Below are 23,952 nucleotides of genomic sequence, written 5' to 3'. Positions count from 1 at the left end.
TCGAGGTGTTTCGGATGTGACTTGAATCAATACACGCAACGCTGACGGAGTTGACTTCCTCAATTTTTTTACGGATGCTTTTATTTAAAAGTAACTGCTTGATGAGACTATAGAATATGCCATTTTCACGGAAATTTGCTTACGGTTAAACGGGATTTATGTTACACGAACGAACGGGCTCTTTTGGGGGCTCGTTCGCTCTGCTGCACATTCCACAACATTTTATAGATTTTATTAATTATATATATTATATACAGATGAAAATTATCCGTAGAGTTTGAAGATCACCTTTTATGTTTTACTAAATTTTAGATAGTAATATATTCGCTATTTTCCGTCTGTATTTGCATTGCTACAATGTTTTGGGATTTTTTGGGCAGAAAATCATATAGCATACCTGTGTGAGTGGCAGAAGAGCAATTATTAGGTAGGTGGACATTAACCAATCATCAGACTTGATCGGTGAGTATCCGCTATAATTGAGAAAATAGAATAATAGGAAACTGTACAACGGAAAAGACCTGATGCTACATCAAATCTGTATAAGGTACACCGGGACAACTTGAAATCATGGACCATCTTGATGCAATTCACGTTGTTTATGTGCAATATGTCAATATGTTTGTTGATTTTATAATTCGATCTTTTCCCCGGTGATGGCCGAAACGACCATAAAATTGCGAATGAAACCAAAATAATCCACGATCTCCTTGCTCCCCCAACCAAGGCAGGGGTTTTTTTTCTGTCGACCATTAAGTGTGCTTCTGCGCTGTTTGCTGCTGTAGATTTAGTCCTATTTAACATTTAGAGCTTACACGCTAGAGTGAAAAGGCTTATAAATTATGAACAGAGTGATTTAATTCTAATCCATATTTACAGGTACCATTCGTACCATCTTTGAGGGATGCAATTTCCGCCCGGCGCACACCGTAGGCTTCGGGATAGGGCAGCTGTAAAAGAGGAAATAGTTAGTGAAAGTACTAGGTTCATTCTATTTTTACAGGGTCCGTTCGATTTGATGTTGACAAAATTGAAACGGGAGAAGAAATGCGGAGAACTTAAATTCAGCGAAACGTGGGTGCGGAACTTCAAGAAGCGGAGTGGAATTCAAGGTTTGAAAATTTGTGGGGAAAAGTTTTCTAGCGATAGTGCGCATGGCAAATTTCAAGAAAAAATAAATAAAAATACATGAAGATAAAGTTTAATCAATTTGGTGTCTTCAGAGAAGTTTTCAGTTGAAAGAAGGCGTTTATAAATTAAAATGTTCTGCAAATTGTAGAACTCATCATTCCCATAAACTTTGCTGAATATGCACATTTGCTAGCATGTAATTTTTATTGAGATATGAGGTATTCTTTATGGAAGCCCCCTAAAATCTATTTTTCGGTTTTAACTATTTTGTTTGATTTTTCCAATGCATACTACCTATGTCCAGCAAAGTTTTTTTTTTATTTTACAAAAACACACAACTTTCTAGCAGACAACAATACGCTATCTAGTAGTCCACAAAAGATGTACCGTAAACCGCCATAATTCCCCGCATTCGGGACAGAACGTAAAATTTGTGTCCATCAAATAGTAAATTTAGTCAAATTCGTTACGAGTTCCATTGTTTATAGATTAAGCTATCGCAGCCCGGGAAGCCGGGCGATTTACAGTTCCATGTTCTGAGTTTCCAATCGTAGTCCTTATTTCATTGCGTAGGTCTGTGCCGATTGTTCCGATCCGTATTTCTTTCTTCGGTATTTGCAACTTTATGTTTTTTTTTTAGGGCGGCTTGTTGGGCCTGCCCCAACCCCTGTCTCGCCGGGGAACCATCGTGCACAGCTCTGTTTAGAGTCCCACGCTGGTACTAGGACAGTGATTAGAAGCTAACAACTTCCAGAAGGGGACAGTGACGCTCAATGCGCGGCAAATCATCCGCTCGATCTACTCACGATCTAACACAGTGCCAGTAGTGCCTCAATTTTGGACACGGTACCTGCAACTGTAACATCAAGCCACGCTGCAGCAACTGCGCTCAAGAACACGCCACTTCAGACTGCCCTGCGGATGAAGACGCGACGTTAAAATGCGCCAACTGTGGTGGTGCTCATCAGGGTTCCGACAGACAGTGCTTCAAACGCGAGGACTTCAAACGCATCCGAAAGCAGGCTGCAACCAACAATCAACCAGGACGCAAGGAGGAGAAAACCCTAGCATTCAGGATGGAGGATTTTCCACCTCTTCGTGGTGCTCAGCAAGTGCAAACGAATTAACGGGTGCATTCCGCTCCCCCTCTGCTGGACAGAAACACCGTAGATGACATCGACCGGGCGTTGGAAGGACTCCACCAGACCAGAATGGACTCACTCCGAAATGAAAATTTCGGGGGTGTTGTTCAAAACCTGGATGACCGTTCCAGACCATTCTGGAAGCTACACTGCCGATGGTTCTACCCTCATCAATCCCACAGGAGAAAACAAATGCGATAGGTGACAAAATCCAGGTCACTCAGAATAGAGTGCTGATGATGATCTTCGATACAAAAATTTCCGATCGGCACCTAGAAGCGAACGTTCCAAAATTAGATTTTAAATTGCTGACATTAAGACTAGATTTGTACAGAAATGCAACACATCAGAATATAAGCATTTTGTATATAGTGCGGTAGGTGTATAGGTAGTATTTCCAATTCATAGAGAAATTAGCATTTGGCGTCAGATTAGACAACCGAAATTGACAATCATCACTGACAGTCATCCTGCATCCCAGCCTGCAATCTATTCCAATTAGGTAAACCGGATAAATTTGTATAGCAATCCAGCTAATTCATCATGGTTACGTCAACCAACCGTTACTTTAAAACTTTTAAAAAATTAATACATGGTAAAATGATTGATATTTGGAACAAACCGAGGTCTTATATGTCCTCAAAACCTCACAAATTAGGGCAGGACATGAGGTTTAAAAATCAGACATAATTGATTCGGTTGCGATAAGTTTTTTTTTTTTTCCTTTGGTTTGTTTTTTCCGTCGATCTTGTTTTCCGTGCTGAGCACCAATGCTACCGACGTGCCAGGAAGGCAGCTCCCACACCTGGACCCTACCTATCGACCCATCAACTCATGAACCGGGACCAACGGCTTTACTTCCCATCCGAAGGAAGGCGTGATCAGAGATGTTATGCCTCAGAACATCCCGGCGGCGCCGACTGGTATTGAACCCAGGCCTGCTGGGGTGAGAGGTAATCACGCTTACCCCTACACCACCGGCGCCGTTCGGTTGCGATAAGTTTTGTCAAATATGCCAGAACCTGTGCCAAAACGTATCTCAGAAGGGCGGAGGCCAGTGAACCGTTAACTACTTTAAAAATGAAGACCATAGTCAAATATACAATTATTTGCTTCACCGACAACCATCAAAGTTGAGGAAGTGAATCTATTACATCTCAAAATCAAACGCATTATTTTAATCTGCAAGCGTTGTAATCTCGATATTTGTGTTGCATTGGCCAGAAATAAAATGGAAGGGCAAAAGTCAAGATGAGGAGAGATGATTGATTTGTATAACTGTATTTTACTGGCAATAGTTAAATCGTTTTTCAGTCGACATAGAATTCCATACTTCTTGGCAATTTTCTTGATGACATTGTCAATGTGAGAGTTGAACTTAAGTGTGTCATCAATAATCACGCCAAGATATTTCTCCCGAACGCGATCAATAGTCTCATCAGCAATTACAACAGAGACGTTCTCATTTACTCGATTCCGCGAAATTACCATAAATTTAGTTTTACTTGTATTCCATTTTAACTGCTTATACTTCAACCATCTACTTAGGGAACGCAAATCTTCATTCAAGTGTAAAACGGCATCATCTAAATCCTTAGCTGCAATGAATAACACAGTATCATCTGCAAAAAGATTAATGTCGCAAAATCGTAAAACACGTCGCAAGTCATTAATATACATAATAAATAACAGGGGCCCTATTACACTTCCCTGGGGCACTCCAAGGTTATTCCCCACGGGACTGGAAACAGAATCATTAAAAACAGTCCGTTGAGTTCTGTCAGACAAATAGCTTTCAAACCACTTATAACGGCGCCGGTGGTGTAGTGGTAAGCGTGATTACCTCTCACCCCAGTAAGCCTGGGTTCAATCTCAGTCGGCGCCGCCGGGATGTTCTGAAGCATAACATCTCTGATCACGCCTTCCTTCGGATGGGAAGTAAAGCCGTTGGTCCCCGGTTCATGAGTTGATGGGTCGATAGGTAGGGTCCAGGTGTGGGAGCTGCCTTCCTGGCACGTCGGTAGCATTGGTGCTCAGCACGGAAAACAAGATCGACGGAAAAAACAAACCAAAGGAAAAAAAAAAAACCACTTATATGCAGTACTCGTAATTCCAAAGCGCTGGATTGATCTTAACAATAACAATTGTTTCAAAAGCGCGTTTAAGATTTAAAAAAAACAGCAACAATCGTATCTTTACACTCCAAGTTATTTTTCCACTTCGCTAATACCAAATTCAACGCGGTTTCACAATAATGACCTTCCCGATATCCCGATTGTTCTGGTATCCACAAACTATTACTATTTAAATACTCCAACAGCTGGCCTTTAACAACAAGTTCTAAAATTTTCTCTAATGTGTGCAACATGTTGATGGGACAAAACTCTTCGTCTTTAATCGTTCCAGCAACTTTTTGAATAGGGACCACTAAGGATTCCTTCCAAATGTGTGGCACATGTCCAGTTTGTAATGATTCAATAATAAGGTCCAGCAGGATGTGGCCAATGACATGAAAACAATCTTGAATAACTCTAGCATTAACATTATCTACTCCAGCCGATTTTCCTAATGAAAAACAAATAACTCTAAGTTCATCTAATGTATTTGGGTGAAAAACTTCAAATCTGCAACTACTATTAACTGGCTGTTTTATTTCGTCAGGTTCATCGACCAATTCAATGGATTGATTAATAAATGAAACACTGTCTACAAAATAATCATTAAACTTAGCTGAAATTACTTGTTCTGACTGTTCTAATGTGCCATTAAAAGTTATGGACCGCGGTTTGCAATTACTAGTTTTTAATAAAGATTTCAAAATTTTCCATAACTCTTTGCTGTTGTTTTGATGCTGATCAATCTTCCTTTGAACATATTCACAACGAGTTTTCTTTATCGATTGTGAATACTTATTACGCGCGATTGTGTACCTATTCCAATGATTGTCATTATTTTTTTTTTTTTTTATAATGCGTTTATTTTTCCAGGCTCATTTGCCGTAGCTTTGCGGAGCCGATATTCATTGTTTAGATTACAAAGTTTCTTAAAACTAACGTTAGTAAAGCGGGGGCCGATTACTCGCGGCTATCTCGAGGTTAGGGGTAACACATTTTAACAAATGGATGGCAGGGTAGGGATTGAGAACACAAGGTTTGGAGAGCAATGTGCTTTTTATCTCGAACTAAGCGACCAACTGATGAAAAAGACAAACATGGGGGTACACCGATGGGCAGCTAACAACTTGGGGGAACACAAGATGACACTAACTACTAAATCCTCAGATCGATCCGTTTTAAAAACACATAAATTAAATTAAAATATTCGAGATCTCGGCTCGCCAAGATGTCTCTAACGGGCCGCAAAGGTTGTTTTCCTCGGGCCCTGAGGGATGCGGATAACTCGGATCTAGCAACACAATGTAAAGTGCATGACCAAAGCACGTGGTCGATATCGTGATAGCCACTACCACAAGCGCACAAATTGCTGCCTGCGAGCCCGATTCGGAAGAAATGCGAGTCTAACGAGTAGTGATTGGACATGAGCCTTGATATGACCCGTATAAAGTCACGGCTCATGTCCAATCCTTTGAACCATGGCTTGTTCGACACCTGTGGGAGAATAGAATGTAACCATCTTCCCAGATCACTCTCATTCCATTTTTGTTGCCAGTTGGTGAGGACGTGCTGACGGGTAATTGAGAAAAATTCCGCAAAGGCGATTTGTCGATCAAAAATATCGCCTTCCATAGCGCCCACCTTAGCTAGCGAGTCCGCTTTCTCATTACCCGGAATTGAGCAATGAGATGGGACCCAAACTAAGGTGATAGTATAGGAGCAGTTAGATAAAGTACTCAATTTTGCTCGGATTTCGGTAAGGAAATACGAGGAGTGCTTCATCGGCCTCATTGATCGAATAGCCTCCAACGAGCTAAGGCTATCTGTAAAAATAAAATAGTGATCAGATGGTAGTGAGGCAATTTGCTCTACTGCGTAGAATATGGCTGCTAGTTCCGCAACGTATACGGAACAGGGTTTTTGCAGTTGATATGAGGCGCTATGAAATTCGTTGAATACTCCAAATCCAGTGGAAGCGTTTATAGTTGACCCATCTGTGAAAAAACTCTTATTGTTACTAACATGGTGGTACTTGTTTGCAAAAATTAAGGGAACAATCATCGACCGATGGTGATCTGGTATTCCACGGATTTCTTGCAACATGGTCAGATCAAAATTTACAGAGGAACTATAAAAGTCTTGGAGGCAAACACGAGAGGAATTGGTGGAAGAAGGGCCAATCTCCAGCGTCATGTACTCGTAATAGAGACTCATGAATCTTGTTTGATGATTTCTGTCGAGCAGCTTCTCAAAGTTTTCTATTACCAATGGGTTCATTACTTCACAACGGATAAGAAACCGAAAGGACAGTTCCGCGAAACGATCTGTCAGTGGGAGAACACCCGCAAGTACTTCGAGGCTCATCGTATGCGTCGAGTGCATACAGCCAAGCGCGATTCGGAGGCAACGGTATTGAACCCGTTGCAGCTTCAAGATATGTGTTTTCGCCGCGGATTGAAAGCAGAAGCTACCGTACTCTAGAACCGACAAGATGGTTGTTCGATATAACCTGATCAGATCTTCCGGGTGTGCTCCCCACCAAGTTCCGGTAATTGTACGAAGAAAATTGATTCTTTGTTGGCATTTTTGTTTCACATACGCAATATGTTTTCCCCACGTGCTTTTGGAATCGAACCAGACACCTAAATACTTGAAAGATATACTTTGAGTGATTGTTCTACCCTTTAGTTGAAGCTGTAACTGTGCAGGATGATGCTTCCTAGAAAAAACAACCAACTCAGTTTTCTCCGGAGAGAATTCGATACCCAGCTTCATAGCCCAAGTAGACAAATTGTCTAAGGTATCTTGCAATGGTCCTTGCAGGTCCGGTGCACTTGGCCCTATAACGGACACAACCCCGTCATCTGCAAGCTGCCTTAGCGAGCAATTTTCATCAAGACAACCATCAATGTCTTTTACATAGAAATTATAAAGAAGGGGGCTTAAACATGAACCCTGGGGGAGACCCATGTAACTAATTCGTGAAGTTGTCGAGTTTCCATGAGAAAAGCTCATATATTTCTCAGACAACAAGTTGCTCAAATAGTTGTTCATAATTGGTGAAAGCCCACTATCGTGGAGTTTATCCGAAAGGACATCGATACAAACAGAATCAAAAGCCCCCTTAATGTCCAAGAAAACTGAACCCATTTGCTGTTTTTGCGCATAGGCCAGTTGAATTTCAGTTGAAAGCAACGCAAGACAGTCGCTCGTTCCTTTGCCTCTCCGAAATCCAAATTGCGTATCTGAAAGTAAACCATTCGACTCGACCCATTTGTCTAGACGAAAAAGAATCATTTTCTCCAACAATTTCCGTATACAGGACAACATCGCGATGGGACGGTACGAGTTATAATCCGACGCGGGTTTACCGGGTTTTCGAATGGCGATAACTCTTACTTGCCTCCAGTCATCCGGAACAATGTTGTGCTCCAGAAATTGATTGAATAAGTTCAACAAGCGTCTCTTCGCGACGTCTGGGAGATTTTTAAGCAAGTTGAACTTGATTCTATCCATTCCTGGAGCTGAATTGTTACATGAAAGGAGAGCAAGTGAGAATTCCACCATCGAAAACGGGGAATCTATTTCGTTATTACCCGACGGACGATCACGAACGTTGGTTTGAACCGACACCGAATCCGGGCAAACTTTCCGCGCGAAGCTGAATATCCAACTGTCCGAGTACTCCTTGTCTTCGTTAATCGGTGATGACGCGTTTCGCATTCTCCTGCCGACATTCCAGAGTGTTCTCATGGAAGTCTCTCGCGACAAACCATCGACGAACCGACGCCAGTAACCGCGTTTTTTGGCTTTAGTCAAGCCCTTAAAGGTTTTCTCGAGGTCGGTGTACCGCTCGAAATCCTCGACCTTACCGTGTTTGCGGAAGCGTTTAAACGCGGCGGACTTCTCGCTGTTCGCGTCGGTGCATTCCTTATCCCACCACGGGGTGGGAGGTCGCTTCCGAACGGAAACACCCGGAATACGTTTCGTCTGTGCTCGCAGCGCGCAATCGATGATGACACGCGCGAGAAAGGAGTACTCGTCCAGCGGAGGAAGTACGTCAACCGATTGACTGGCATCAAGAACCGAGGTCGCGAATTTTCGCCAGTCAATGTTTTTCGTAAGATCGTACGCGATGTCGACCGAGCGTGTAGAAGATGAACCATTGGTAATAGAAATTTTGATTGGCAAATGGTCACTACCGTAGGGATCTTGAATTACTTTCCACGAGCAATCCAATGATAGTGAACTCGAACAAAGTGAGAGGTCTAATCTGCTTATTTTTGCTGGTGGTTTGGCTACTCGTGTTGCTTCCCCGGTGTTCAGAATTGTCATTTTGAAGAAGTCGCACATGTCGTATATCAAGGTTGAGCGGTTGTCGTCGTACAGTTCCCCCCAGCCTGTACCGTGAGAGTTAAAATCTCCCAAGATCAACCGTGGCTCCGGCATAGCCGTGCAGATATCCGAGAAACTTTGACGAGAAATCGCAGTTCGCGGTGGAAGATATACTGAGGCAATACTGAGGCATTTACCTCGAATATTAACCTGACAGGCAACAACTTCAATGCCTGTCACCGAAGGCAGATCGATTCTGTAGAAGGAATGGAGCTTGTTGATCCCCAGAAGCACCCCTCCATACGAATCTGCCCGATCAAGGCGAATAATGTTGAAATCGTGGAAAGCAAGATCGTTGTCTGAAGAGAGCCATGTTTCACAAAGGGCAAATGCATCAGAAAGTAAATTGTTAACTAAAAATTTAAATGTGTCAAGTTTTGGCATAAGACTTCTACAGTTCCACTGAAGAACAGAGATCATATCCCCGACCTCATTCGGAGAATTATCCATCAAAGGATATGATCGATGCAAGGAAGGACCACCTAGAAGCTAGTTGCTTCAAAAGAGTTTTCACCATTGGCAGCACTAAATTAATAATGCTCCTCGTTGAGTCAGAGATATTGAATATACTGAAGAAGCTATCCACAATACCAGAAAACGTGAACATGGGGGCATGTTCTTGCTGATTATTCAGCTGATTTTCTGGACGAAAAACTGGGACATCTGGGGTTTTAGATGATCCTGGAAGTGACGGAAAGTTCTTGTCATAATTACAAGTTTGAAAACCCGGTGGAATGGGCTTCGGTGCATTTCCGTTACCTCTTGATTTTTCCAAGGTGGAAGGGTGGTCCGTACGAGTGGCCTTACGAGGCTTTTCGGTGTTGTGTTTTTTTGCTCGTTTTCTCGTATTGCCTTTAAAGACAAACGGACTACCCTCACCGACCTCTGAGTCAGAGTCTAGACCATCAACTGGCAAAATGGAGAACGTGTTACTGCTTTTTGGTGTGGTCTGAGAAGATGAAGCGGTATTCTTCAAGAGTTCTGCTAGTGTTCTCTTGGAGCGAGCTTGCAGAGACCGCTTAAGTTTTTCTCCCTGCTGTTTGTACCTCGGGCAGTCAGTCAGGGTATGCAGGCTTTCCTTGCAGTACACGCATTTTTGAGGAGCAGCGCAAGGGCCCTCTTGATGTTGCTCGCCACACTGATCACAGCGTGGTTTGTTCGAGCAGTAGTCCGATGTATGACCAAGTTGTTTACATTTCGAGCAGTTCATTACCCGAGGTACAAACAGACGTACAGGTAGCCGAACCTTGCCAATAGCGACGTAGTGAGGTAAAGCTGAACCCGAAAAGGTCACACGAAACGAGTTTGACAAGGAATAAGTTTTTTTGGAGCCTACTACGGATACTGACTGCATTTGAAGGCAGTCCAATATCTTCACCTTCGGCAGAGCACGGTTTTTAAAGATTCCGAAGGAATCGGGACCCAAGAAATCATCACTAGTCAAACTCGCTTCGGTGACCACTCCTTCAATTTCTACCTCACTACTGGGTATGTAGACTCGGTATTCCAATGAAAAAAGCTCGCACGCAACAATTTGGTTAGCCTGCTTCCGGTCATCAACGGTAACGCGCAGTTTTATTGGTGTTACCTTGAAAATATCGGTAACGGCCGAAAAATGTGTTGTTAGATCCTTAGAGATCCTCGGAATGTTCAAAGGTTTTTGTTTGGGCCGGAAAAAAACAACCCATGGGCCTTTCGAGGCTTCTGGGTAAGCCTTTAGGCGGGGGAGGGCAGAGGTTTTTGGGGGCAATGGTGTGGGGGGTGCAGGTGGACGAGGAGGAGATGGTGGGGGAGAGGGTTGTGGGCGATACCTTTTCTTGGGATATGCTCCAGTATTTTTGCTGGAGAGCGAGTCAAATGGAACGTCAAGGGTTTCCATTTCCACAACTTCCTCGAGACTTTCGTGTGAGGTGGAATTAAGAGTTTCGTCGTCTGAGATGGAAAGCGACCATCCCCCGCCTTTATCATTTTCATCCATTGCGGTTAAATATCGCCGCAATGGTGTTTTAATAAATATTTTTCAAATAATTACAATAATTTCAAATAGTATCAAAAATAAAAAAAATAAATGCAAAAAAAAATAATAAATAAATAAAAAAATACAAAAAAAAAATGATATAGTTTTACTCTACTAAAGAGTAACACAAAAGAAAGAAGAAAAAAAAACAAGAACAAGAAAAAAAAATATATACCAAAAAATTTTTTTTTGGATCACCCTAACTATGCTCTACTTAAAAATAGTACGAGAAAAAAAAATCAAGAAAAAAAAAAAAAAATATGGATATATACTATTTACAAAATTTTGGATCACCCTAATTATGACCCAACCTAATCTAATATGTATTGGACCATGCGGGGAGATGCGATACTGGTGAAAACAAAGCGACACGTTATACCTATTGCACTGAGGCAGCAGATGACTGGTGCGATGCTATTGTTCGCCCCAACGGCTGTTGGGTCGATACCCTTGTAGCTGGTATGCCTCGGTCGCCTCGGTAGGCAATTTAACGTGCTTTCGTTGTTGCTTCAATGGGATGATGTGATGATGCGATGATGATGAGTTAAAGCTGGACCGTAATCAAAGCGCTCGGCGTATGACTAACGGCTTCCTCACTCGCGCACTAGTTGTCTTAACACTATGCCAACTAACTTTGGCGAGAAAAAACCCTCGCGTGGGGAAAAACTCAAAAACTCAAATACTAGTGTCGTACAACGAGACCGATGCGACTTGACCGGCTCAGCGTGCGAGACGGAATGATTGTCATTATTTGATCTACAAAACTTTTTGTACCGTTTATCCCTTTTCCGTTTAATACGCAAAAGATCCAAATTGTACCAGCTGTTCGAGCTCTTCAAAGAAACAAACTTTTGCTCAACTAGTTGATTAGTACACGTTTTCAAAGCGTTATTAAGAATAGCTGTAGATTCATCTAAGTTACCGGCCGCGAATGGAAAATCCACGCTCCTCTCAGCTTGCTTCGAATATTTCCTCCAGCACTTCAATTTTACAAAATTATCGTTATCGTTAACATGGTCTAAGACATTAATCACTAAAGTCTCATGATCGGTTATTTTCAAATCAGTATCCGTAACTGAACAAATGGAATCAAAATTGGAATAAACGTGGTCAATTAAAGTTCTACTGTGCCTGGAAATACGCGTATATTCATTTACCGTTTGCTTTAAATTAAAAAAACTCAGCTAAACGCTTCAAATGATTCGAATTATGGTTATCACGCCAATTAATATTAAAATCACCAGCTAATATGTTTAATTTACTAGAATCAACGAATGTCTCGAGCCAGTTCTCTAAAACTTCAACAAAACGCTGGTCACTAGAACTGGGAGAATGATACAAAACACCATAATTACCCATCTTCATGCCACGTACAACTGTAATGCCCAAGAACCAGTTGCCATCAATAACTTCGTTGGTACGAAGGTTGAATTGAACTGATTCTTTGACATAAATAGCAACACCGCCAGTGTGTCTAGAATGTGATAAACAAGCAGCAACAATATATCCCGGAATACTATACTGATCAAAAGCTTCAGTTTCTACAATATGAGTTTCAGATAAGAAAACTAAAAGAGGACGTTTTTCCTCAACGATCTGACGTAATGCTACGTAGTTTGTTGACAACCCCGCAATACTCAAGTATAACAAATCGAATTGATTCACATTCCTGGAGCACATTCCGAGCTAAATGCGGCACGGTTGACGTCCAAGTTCATTTTTCGTTCTTTATTCATTTTCAAACAATTAATACATTTAAATACAGTTGACGTACACTCAGACGTTTTGTGTTGTTGGCTGCACCTCGAGCATCTATCACAATTTTTGCAATCCATGCTCTTGTTCCAAAATTCTCCACATTTGAAGTATCTCAACACATGAATCGCGCGAACATTTACATTTACTTTTTTCGCACATAACAAACATTTATACGTATCGACATCGACTTCAATAACAACACTAAGCTTGTTATAAGTGAAGCGTGGATTTTCAAACATGTTCACTACTTTAACATCATTTATAGCGATGTCTTCATTTTGACTTTTTAAGTAGTCAATGAAGGCATCGGAGGAAAATTGATCGCTCATGCTCACTATTTTCAATCTTGGCACCGAAGTGGGAACAACAGCACTATATTTTTCACCCAGATTGCTTTCAATACCAGTTTTTACATCACTTAGTTTAGCTCCTGTTGCACACTCAACAATAATAGAGCCATCTTTACCATTCCTAAAATTACTGATTTTGTGTGTTTTTGGATCCAACTGAGTTTTCAAAAACTTACGAGTATCTTCGCAAGGTTGTTTGGACTCTTTCGGTTTAATCACAATGACCGGACGAGTCTTACGATTACTCTGTTTGTTACTGTTACTGTTACTGTTACTAATATTTTTACTTTTACTTTCACGACTAGATATTTTTACAACATCCGCAAAACTCTCAATTTCTTGAAAAACATCATCAGTCGAATCGTTGTCACTATTTTGAAATTTACGTAGAAGGATGGAACTGGAGGACACGAGGCTCAGAGATGTGGCTTGTACTATAACGACAAAATTGTTGGTTACCACTCGGTGGAACGCAATCATACGCGGAGAATGGAAAGCCAAATCGAACGGAGAAGGGAAACTTTGGAATATGGTCAAGGACATGTTCCCCACAGTTTTGGGAATAATCAGAACCTTCATCCGGGAAGGCGTCGAGGCATTTTTTCCGAGAGAGCAAGGAAGAGAGAGCAATTCGATGGAAAGCGAATGCGCGGGTACGAGAGTGGTCAAGGGAATGGATCACGCAGGCGTACCGTGAAGAAGACTAGACACTTTATATAACGAACAGAAACTGCTTTAATTAAATTAAATATTCGACATCACATCACAATTAGCATTAGCGAAAAATTAATTTTGATATCACATCAAAGTGGATGCACTTCAATCGTGTGCAGTAATAAGTATTATGGTGTAATATTACTTGCCAAAAAGGACAATCATTAAAACAGTGCAAAAACTGACACTAAGTTGCTTTTACTGCATTTGTTTATTTTTGTGGCCATTAAAATTACATGAGATTTTCGACATGATTGAAGTGCATCGTCTTGGATTATTTTTTGCGTTGTAGGTACTTGTTATATTCAAAGTGTTTTTATGTTAATTCATACGCGAAGTTTGCGATTTTCAGAGTTGGTTGGAAATGCTATCTAACATGAAGCTTTAGTGTGATAATTTATTAGCTAGAGTCTTTAGAAGAGGGTAGGTAGAAAGTTCCGTTAGAGTACGGCAGTATGAAAATTGAATAGAAGTTGAAAATGAGCGAAGGGCCATTAATGCGACAGTACAAAGTTAAACGCACACATTTTGTGTGCCTGTGAATCCTCAGATTAAGGACATGTAAGACTCGAAACCCATCGTGTACTTTCGTGAGTCTGAAGACACGAAAGATAACTTGGCCGATAGAAGTGCCGTTGTCCCTTCATTGCACTATCAGATATCAGGCGGTCAAAAATCAAAAAATTGACTTTCACTAATCCTTATTTCGTTATTTTTGGTCGATAGTAAACATTTCAACTAAGAGAATCTGAAAGTTTCAAGCTTCTAGCAGTTTTATTTTCTGAGATATCGGATGTCGAAGTCAGAAAAGAGTAAGTGTTACCGCGAGACAATTAATCTACAGATCCAAGCCATAAGCAAATCCACATAGTTGCACAAAGTCCGTTGATGTCGATACCAGTTTCAAGAAAATGAAATGAAAAGTAGGGTAAAACAAAAACGATCGCTCGTTTACATAATATGCCTGCACTATTTATCTAGGAACGCTCATGCTTTCGAGTGAAGAATAACACGCCCACGTGCGTATACCATAAAGCATAATTTTCCCTCTCGGTTTATCCTTAGGGAAGGATATGATTTACTGTTTAAGCGCTACAAATGTTTCAAATTCTTATTTGTTAACCTTTTCAGACCTGAGTAAAATAAACCAATAAACTTAGAAAAATGATGACCAAATCCCGGTTCTGAAAAGGACATAGTACATAAGGACTCAATATATAAGTTAGCCCTTTGAAGGAAAAGTGGCATTTTTTCAGCTTAAAGTTAGGAAACTAGTGAAAGGCCCGGTATTAAAAGGGACATGGAAAATTCCGTAAGAACAGGAAAGATTTTTACATAATTATAAATCACTTATGCAATACGTAGACCTAAGATCACTTTGTACAGAAATTGAAAATAAAGTTAAGTTCGAAGCTTACTCCAGGTTCTTCATTGAATCCGAAAAACTCTCGATCCTTAGAAGTGAAAACTTCTCTCCTAACGGAGAAAAAAGTAACTTCAAGAAGCTGTTTTTTTGCATAGGTGTCACAAAAGCGAAAGACTCTCTAATCAGAGAAGAAAGTAGCTTTTGGCAGTGACAGTAAGAAAAGTACAAATTTTGCCGCAAAAATACTCTACCACTCAAATAAAATTTCATCCACTATTTATCTTATAACTACCACATCATTATACATCGTTGGAAAGGTAATTTAATAAGCTTTCCGAAAATAAAATCCATTTGGAAATTTGATGGACAAAAAAAAAATTTAAAAATAAAAATAGAAAAAAATAATTGAAAATTAATGAAAATTTAACTTTATTGATCACAAACTTTCGAGTCTCGCACATTCCCAGGCTAATTCTCAGCTCTGGATGAAGTTTTGAGTGTAGTCTAACAAGTACTGAAGAGTTTGCCTGCCCCATTGGAAATATAAGCGATTTGAAAATTTTCGGTTATTATGGGAGATTTCAAATTGTACAAGAGCCGGCTTGGAAACAAACTTTTTCAACAATTATTTTGCAACTTTTGGAGTTATATTCGGTTGGTATAGTCGAAATATATTGTTAAAGAACATTTTCTAATATTTCATGACCAACTTTTAAAAAGGGCTTAAGCTTTTGTACAAAATGAAGTCATCATTATCATAAAGTTCACTGTTGGATGAACGTAAAACTACATTCGTTTATGCATTATTCCAAAGTAAGTACTTGGGTTATGACGATTATAGAAGCATATGCGTAAGTATGTACCTACGCATATACGCGGATGAGTTTAATTTATACCTAAGTCTGTACTTAACCTACTGTAGTGTCAGTTTGAAGCCATAGTGTATTTTGTGTAGCTTTTATTTAAACTACTACAGTGTAATTCAAATTTACGGTTGAGACCAAGTGTAAGCATGGATAATAGAACCATTATTAATCTATTAGACGCAAAATTAAGCCATAGTGACAATGTTCACAGAGCCATAGAATTCATTTGTGAAAATTATAACATCTCGGTGGAAAAACGTAAACGTCTCGATGAAAAGATCCATAAAATCGTTACTAAATACATCAACAAATGGCATGAAACTAATCGCACGAAAGAGCGATTTGAGTCGTATTTTCGGAATTGGCTTGATGGAGAATTTGGCATCGAGGAATTCATCGAACAGGAGCAATGTGTTGCCTCAACCTCGGCCTCGGGAACAAAACGTGGACGACCTTCAAAACCTTTCTTGGATTTGAGTGAAAGAGGAAAACGTCGCGTCATCGATAAAGAAGCAGTTGATCCAAAATTCGATACCATCGAGAAAGCTTTGTTATTTGCAAGACGGACCGCTTATAATCGAAAGGATTTTAATTTAGTTAAAGTTATTGGGCATATTTTAAAAAACCAAAAAAGCTCTAAAACCATGCTGGCTCAACTAACTGATCAACGAGGAATGATGTCACCAGAAGAGGCTTTTAGTGTACTTATCGAGGCTGGATTGAGTAGATTTCAATACGAAGTAATACATAGTGAATCACCTTCAAGATTTCCACCTTACTATGTGATCGGAGCAGTGAAAAAAATATGCGCCCCTCCTAGTGAATTCATCGAAGAAAGTGCATTGAAAATAAGAGTGAAACTCCAGGCGCTGATGGAAAATACAGTGAAACGAATCGTCCAAATAATTGATGCAGAGCTCAACGAGTATATGGATAGCAACGATCTAGTTTCTACGGAACTGGTTCTTCTATGTAGCTGGGGTATGGACGGATCAACTGGATATTCGCAATATCATCAAGTGCTACCAGAAGGATGTCAGGACGATTGAGATGAATTTTCGTCCACTTTAACACCAATTCAAATGTTCATGTACAATGATCAAAAGGAAATTATGTGGTTTAATCCCATGCCTCAAAGTATTCGATTTTGTAGGCCATTCATCCTTGAATTCATTAAAGAGAGTAAAGAAGTTATTCTGGCTACAAAACAGGATATAGAAAAAGAAATGAGTGAACTAACGCCAGTGAAAATTGAACTCTCAAACGACAAGTTTATACTTGTTGATTTTGATTTTGTCCTCAGTATGATAGACGGAAAAGTCTTAACTTATATCACTGGAAATTCGTCGATGCAGAATTGTCCAATATGTGGGGCAACACCAAATGTAATGAATTATGCAGAGAAATTCGAGGAAGGATTTATATCAAACGAAGGAGCCTTGCATTACGGCATATCTCCACTTCATGCTTGGATAAGATTTTTCGAATGCCTTTGCATATTGCATACAGAATGGATATCAAAAAATGGAAGGTAACGAAACCGTTCAAAAAACTATATGAGCAAAGAAAAAAACATGTGACGACACAGCTTTACGAAAAATTTGAAGTAAGATTAGATCAACCACGATCGGGTGGAACAGGTACCAGTACTACAGGAAACGTTTGTCGAAGAGCATTTGGGAATCCCAAGCTTTTAAGCTCCGTGCTGAACATTGATGAAGAGTTAATTTTCAGATTCCGGAATATATTAATTGCTATTAACTGCCAAGAGCCAATAAACCCGGAAAAATTTGATGCATATTGCAAGGAAACATATAGGCTCTATCTTAAATTGTATGATTGGTACAAAATTCCTGCAACCGTGCATAAAGTTCTCGCTCATGCCGGAGAAATAATCATACATTCACCAGCACCACTTGGTTCATTAGCGGAAGAGGCAGCAGAAAGTCAACATAAACAATTGAAAAAATATCGATCCCATCATGCAAGAAAACGATCAAGAGTAGAAAATTTACATGATGTCTTTATTCGTGCCATTAATGAATCGGACCCACTGATCAGTTCCATTTGGATGGCAAAAAGACGACAGAAAAAAGTATCCCTGGATTATCCCGACATCGTGAAAAGTTTCATGATATTTGAAAATTCTGTAAGTGATTTAGTAGTCGATACTAATAACTTCAATGCCTTGGAGGAACTTATGAAAGCAGTCGATGAAATTGAAGAAGAATTTGTTCATGATGATATTGTAACAGAGGAATAAAGAGAAATTCGTTGAAACATATTTGATTTTGATTATTGTATCATGGCTTTTTGTATTTTTTTTACAGAAGATTTGTTAAAAAAAATAAACATATTTCCAAAAAAAGGTTTTTTTCATTTTTTACGGTGTTCCCCCCAATAAAACCATGGTAGGTTGTCTTGTTTCAATAGATTTTTTTCTCTGAAAACAAGCTTGAAACTGTAACCGTTATAAAATCGTAAAAATAGACAAATCAAAAGTTAGGCCCTTTTCAAAAGTTGGTCGTGAAAATGTTGAAAAGTGATAACGCACACCTTATATTGATGAAACAAAGCAAGAATAATAGCAGAAATTGTGAAAAAATTATAGAAATATTTTTGACCGCCTGGTTGTATGAAAATGCCCCATAGTGCATTGGTCGCGTCTCTGGGATATTTTAGGTCTCTAAAATTTAGTCGATTGCTGCATATATGTATGGGCACAAATTAGGGGCATTTAGGCCGACATTAAATTCATTTCCCCTAGTTTGTACAATGCAAGTCTCAGTTGTGGGCAATATTGAGCAATGTGTGTGTGTGTGTGTGTGTGTGAATTTTTGGTTAGTAAATTATATTTTCTTTTGGTTCTTCATACATTTTACCATTCAAATTTGAAAGTTCTCCCGCTAATCCAGATCACAGCCAAATTCATCTAAAATACACATCGAAAGGGCAGTGGGGAGCATGACGTTTCTAAAGTTGACCCACCATAATGTTAGTCACCATATTCGTAGTCTGGTGGAGACAACAGCTGTTTCTGGGGGAATAACTCGTAGGGTCGGGCAGAGATGGCTAAAACTCTCTTTAATAAAGATTGAAAAAAAAAAAAATCGTAGGGTCGGCTGGGGCAAAAGTGCCACCCCCTATAACATGTTTTCATTGCTAATTCACCCATGAAACTATGAATGGTGTTCCTATGCAGCATTATAGAAAGTTCTGTCCAAAATGAAGTATTACAAAAATTGCAAAAAATCATTTTGTGCTGATGCGTCAAAAATCGAAATTACTTATAATAATTAGCCATCATTACATAAGGATTTTGGAATTTCCAAATATTGTTTTCTACAATTCCTGCATTGAGGCATCACTAATAATGAATAATTGAAACACCAATAACAAAGAATATATAAATATTCCCTTGGCAAGAGTGCCAAAATTATACAAAAATGTAAAAGAAATTGCTTCATTGCCCATTTAAGTCTTCGGTAAGCTTGTTTTGACCAAATTCGACAAAACCAGTTACATAAAATATCAATAACAATAGTTTTCATTTGATTTCATTGGTTGGCACTCTTGCCCCATTGCAGTTTCAAAAAAAGATTTGAGATGACATTTTGAATAAATCGTAAACAACTTTTGACGAGATATAATTTGCATTACATTGCTGTTGTATGAAGGCAATAATATGAAGTTGCAATACGGGGTAGAAAGAAACTCCTATAAATATCCACTATTTGGCATATATAGAACGTACAATTGATAAGGTAGGTTGCACTCTTGCCCCACCCGACCCTACTCGTTATCGTCAACACAAAATGTGCATGTCAGCTATAAAACTGAATTTCGTTTCACGGAATTCCACGAAATTTGGTATTCCACGAAATGTTGCATAATCAACGCAATGCGTATTGATAAACCAACCGTGCACTCATGCACAGCGCCCTATCAGTTATCAGTAACTAATTTTAATTCGCTCACCTCTGCCGATTCTCCTCTCCTGCTCTATCACCACTCGTCAAACTCCACAGTCCTTAGTAAATCTCAAAGTTCCACTTCGGCTCCAACGGCGATCACCTGCGCCACCGACACTTCCATCTCCTCACCGCCGGTCGACCCCAGCGACTGATTATTCTCGTCCTCCTCCTCCTCATCTGCATCGTCTTCCTCTTCATCCACCGGTTCATGATGGGTTGCTGGCTGACTCGATGGTTCCGAATTGCCACCTGCAAGACTGCAACTACTGTTGCTAGTGCTGCTGCTACTGCTACAACTACTGCTAGACGTATTCTGTTTTTCCGGCCGCTCATCCACCTTCGTTGCCCGTATCAATGAGGCAATCGTGCAGCTGTCTGATGTGCCCGAGCCCGATTCACCCGAGCTGGAATCCAGAGACTCTCCTTGCTGAACGTTAACCGGTGCAGACGTTGGTTGTTGGGTCAGTTCCGGTTGGTTTTCATCGCTGGAAAAGTCCGTGCTAGTGATGAGTTCCGAGCAGATCGGTGCTTTCCGACGCTTTTTCGATGTGGTCGCCTGTTGGGGACGGACAGTCTTTGTGGCTGTATTCGGTTTTATGACGGCGCTTCTCACCTTGCGCTTTTTGGATGAAGTGCTGGTGGGTTTTAGGGATGCAATGCTTCCACTGGGAAGGACCTCCGCCGAAGGGCCAGAATTGCACGACACGGACGTACCCTTGCCGCTCTCGGATGAGCTTTTCGGGGGTAGTTTTGCAATTTGGAGCTTGGGGCGTTTTCTGCTGCTGCTGCTGCTGTGCTTGGAAGATGAGCTCTTACGCTTTTTGGCTTTGGAACGTTTCGGTTGCGCTTCTTTCCGACGCCGTTTGGAAGATTTCCGGGAGGAGTGAACTTTCGATCGCCGGGGATGCTTCCGGGTAGCTTTCGGGGAGCTGCCCGAGATAAAGTTGCTGTCACTTTCACTTCCGGAACTGGAACTAGCGCTTGAGCTGCAGCCACTGGACGATGGACTGCTTTCCGAGTCGGAAGTGGAACTCGCATCACTGCTGCTACCGGATGGAGTGGCCTGTCGACGTTTGGTAGCTTTCCGCTTACGAATGCCAACCGGAGCTTGAGTGCGAATATTGAACTTGACCTCGTCGTGACTGGAGGACTCCGAATCGCTCGGAATGCTCGGTTCCGCCTGGCTTTTCTCCGACTCGCTGGATTCATAGATACTTTTATGACCGATTCCGTCAGCGGGACGGTTCAGCCGAGGTTTAGCATAGTACTTCTTCATGCCGCCACTAGCACTGCCGCCACCGGAAGACGTTGACGCTCCGTTGTTGTACTCGGAAGCGAAAACGTGATCCTCCAGTTTGGCCAGTTCTTGAGTGAGTAGATTTTCCGGAAAAAGTTGCTCCAGCATGGTATTGTTAACCATCGTTTGGTTTCGTCCGCTGCTAGCTTGTTCGTTTACAAAGACAACGTCACTGTCGCTGTCCGATTCTAAACTAACCATTTCCGGGGTTCGGAGGTGAGGCGGTTTAAGCGATCCAACTATCCGGCAGTCGTCACTGTCACTGGACGAGAGTGAAATGTTTTCACCGTCCTCCAAACGGTTTACTGGTGGCTGAGGTACCATCGAGGTCAGTGGTTGCATTCGCGACACATCCGGATATCCGCTGGTGCTGGTTCCGGCCCCGTTTTGCTGCTGCGTTCCGGAAGTGGAAACCGATACGATTCCACTGACTCCGGCTCCTCCAAATGATCCCGTCATAATCACAGTCTGATCCGAGGATCTAGTTTCGATTGTAAATTGCGTTCGTCCTCGTCTACTACTCCCACTTGGGCCGCCTCCGGTTTCCAAAGACCCTGAGGGGCCTGGCGATGGTTCCACTACCCGTACAACATCGTCTTCTCCTTCGGAAGCGGACATACCGGAACCGGAAGACGACGACGATGAGGATGAAAGCACCACAACGTTGTTGTTGTAGTAAGGATCATAGTGAACGGATCGGTCGTATCCGATTATATCGTACGGCGAGCGCGCAAAGTTTAGCAGCTCGTGGATGAAGTGGGCAGTCCGAGCACGGCCCCAGTAGCAAACTCGCTCACGGAATGCTGGCGATGTGATGTCGTGTGTCATCAGGAGGTTAGGAAAGTCCTCTATTATTATTGACACCTGAGCGGGATTGTTGCGGCAAAGAGCTACCAGCTCCCGATTGATCCACGGCATCAGACGATGGATTTGGGCGGGGTTTTCCCTAGAAGAACAAATTGTGACCATTTAAGATTTTGGAATTGTAATCCAGTAGACCACTTACCTATAGAAAGCTGCGCTGCATTCCCTCATCCTTCCATTGATATCGGGCAGTGATCTAGCATGTATTCGCCTGTGGTATATGTAACGTCTCCACTCGGGTCCATTCTGTCTCGACGGAATAGAATCGTCCGGGAATTCCCGACTAAAGCGTTGGACATCACCGGACTGATGCAGAAACAGCTGCTGTAGTCGTTCGTTTTGACTCGGTTGGACTCGGAGCGTTGCACTGTATGTGAAGCGAGGTGGCTGGGACAAAGTGAAATCCAATCTGTGGTACACTTGAGGGGCTGTTCGAGCAGCTCCTCCCCCGGCAGATCCGGTTCCTTGAGTGGAGTAATTTGGTGACGATGCCGGTGGAACGATCGAGATTGAATGCTCCTGGTAGCGGTCGTACGTCTTCTTGTTGTAGATAATCGACCGGAACACTTGCTTGCACAGGGGACACTCGGCTTTGATCTGAAAAGAAATGGATTAGATGCATCTCAATGTTTCGCTTCCTCCCACGAGCTACATATACAATTTAGCATTGTTTTATAACATGAATCATAATTATTGGATTCCACTTCCCCCGAACCCGACAAGCGTACACACAAAGACACAGACGGCAACAGTCAGCTCCCCATTAGAAGAAGAGAGGGCGTTCGAGACTAGGTATAGTTACCTTGCTCCACTCGAGCAGACAACGATAGCAGAACTGATGACGACACGAATCCGTGTAGCACTTTTGACGGCACTTGCCCAGACAGATGGCACACTTGGGTGGAGGCGAACTGCGGCCACTTTCTGCCGGACCATCACCGACCTCTCCGGAACAGTTGTCAAGCTCTTCCGCCGATGAGGAACTATCCAGCATATCCAGCAGCGACGTCGAAGGCGGAGTTGCCGAGCCCAGCAGAATCTCCGGCGTCGGAGGACAGTCTATCACTTGCACGTCTTCCATGTTATTCAACCCACTCACTAAATTATCCCAATCCCAAATCCAAGGAAAATCTTTGATTAAAAAAAATCCTCCACACTTTTTCGCGATTTTCTGTTTCTACGCCATTAAGCGAGTCGAGAAAAACTTTCCACTGCCATCACTGAGCCGAAGTAAAAATCCACTGAAAATACTCAATCCGAGTTCCGATCCGCACCGAGCACTTCCGCAACCACACGACCAATTTACTGTCTTTGATTGACCACTTGACTTAACCAGAAAAAAGCACGTCGTCACGGAGAAATTTAAAGTCTAAAGTTGCACCATTTTACTTAACACTGCTGCTGCTGATGGGAGTTCTTTTTTTCGTCTTTTTGAATCATGTCCGCTAGCGAACGAGACGACGACGATTCCCTTGCACTGGGGATTGATGGCAGAAAGCCATCAAAACACCTTTCCGATACGCACACAACCTATTTGAAGCGGTAGACTTTTCACAGCAAGATGTCACGAACACTAAGCTGAGCTGGTGGATGAAAACAAATCCTGTTTAATTTGCCGTAACAGCTGTTTGTTTTCCATCACGATTTTTGTGATGGAGTAAGTGAAATGATGTGTACGTACAAACCAACACAATCGCACGCAGAGAAGTCCATGCCAGTATGCGTGACATGTTTGGAAAAGATGATGATTTTTGACAGTCAAAAGTAGGTGCGTTGCAACAGTCGATCGAGTTGGGCCCAATCTCGAGTCAAAAATCAAGGGCGGTGAGCAATATTCAAAAAAGCAGTTTTTTTAGAGCAGATGGCTCTAAATAAAACTGCCCAAAGTTTGGGTTTTTTAAACTCAAATTTATGTTAAGCGACTTCTTTCTGTTTCAGTCCCTCTCACTATTGTTGTGAAAAAT

At 41.5% G+C, this 23,952-nt stretch overlaps 1 protein-coding gene across 1 annotated transcript; it reads right to left on the bottom strand.

Annotated features, from left to right (window-relative positions):
* Nucleotides 1–714: 714 nt before the first annotated feature.
* Nucleotides 715–23,462, bottom strand: Topors (Topoisomerase I-interacting protein). Its single transcript, XM_065219858.1, has 4 exons — nt 22,791–23,462; nt 22,131–22,585; nt 19,832–22,070; nt 715–950 (listed from the first exon to the last, which is right to left on the bottom strand). The coding sequence occupies exons 1-3, from the start codon at nt 23,067–23,069 to the stop codon at nt 19,895–19,897; spliced, it is 2,910 nt and encodes a 969-aa protein (XP_065075930.1). The 5' UTR covers nt 23,070–23,462; the 3' UTR covers nt 715–950; nt 19,832–19,894.
* Between the last annotated feature and the right edge of the window lie 490 nt (nt 23,463–23,952).

The sequence above is a fragment of the Ochlerotatus camptorhynchus genome, unplaced genomic scaffold (genome assembly GCF_037179485.1).
Source record: "Ochlerotatus camptorhynchus isolate MF236.1 unplaced genomic scaffold, CSIRO-AGI_Acam_v1.1 ptg000112l, whole genome shotgun sequence".
NCBI lineage: Eukaryota > Metazoa > Arthropoda > Insecta > Diptera > Culicidae > Ochlerotatus > Ochlerotatus camptorhynchus.
This window is presented reverse-complemented; position numbering and strand designations above follow the sequence as displayed.

Bases quoted from the DNA above. Each gene is read 5' to 3' on its own strand.
- Topors (XM_065219858.1), bottom strand. From the start codon at position 23,069: ATGGAAGACGTGCAAGTGATAGACTGTCCTCCGACGCCGGAGATTCTG. The intron at 22,586-22,790 runs GTAACTATACCT...ATTTCTTTTCAG, and splicing joins GTCTGCTCGAGTGGAGCAAG to ATCAAAGCCGAGTGTCCCCT. The intron at 22,071-22,130 runs GTAAGTGGTCTA...TTGTTCTTCTAG, and splicing joins TGCAGCGCAGCTTTCTATAG to GGAAAACCCCGCCCAAATCC.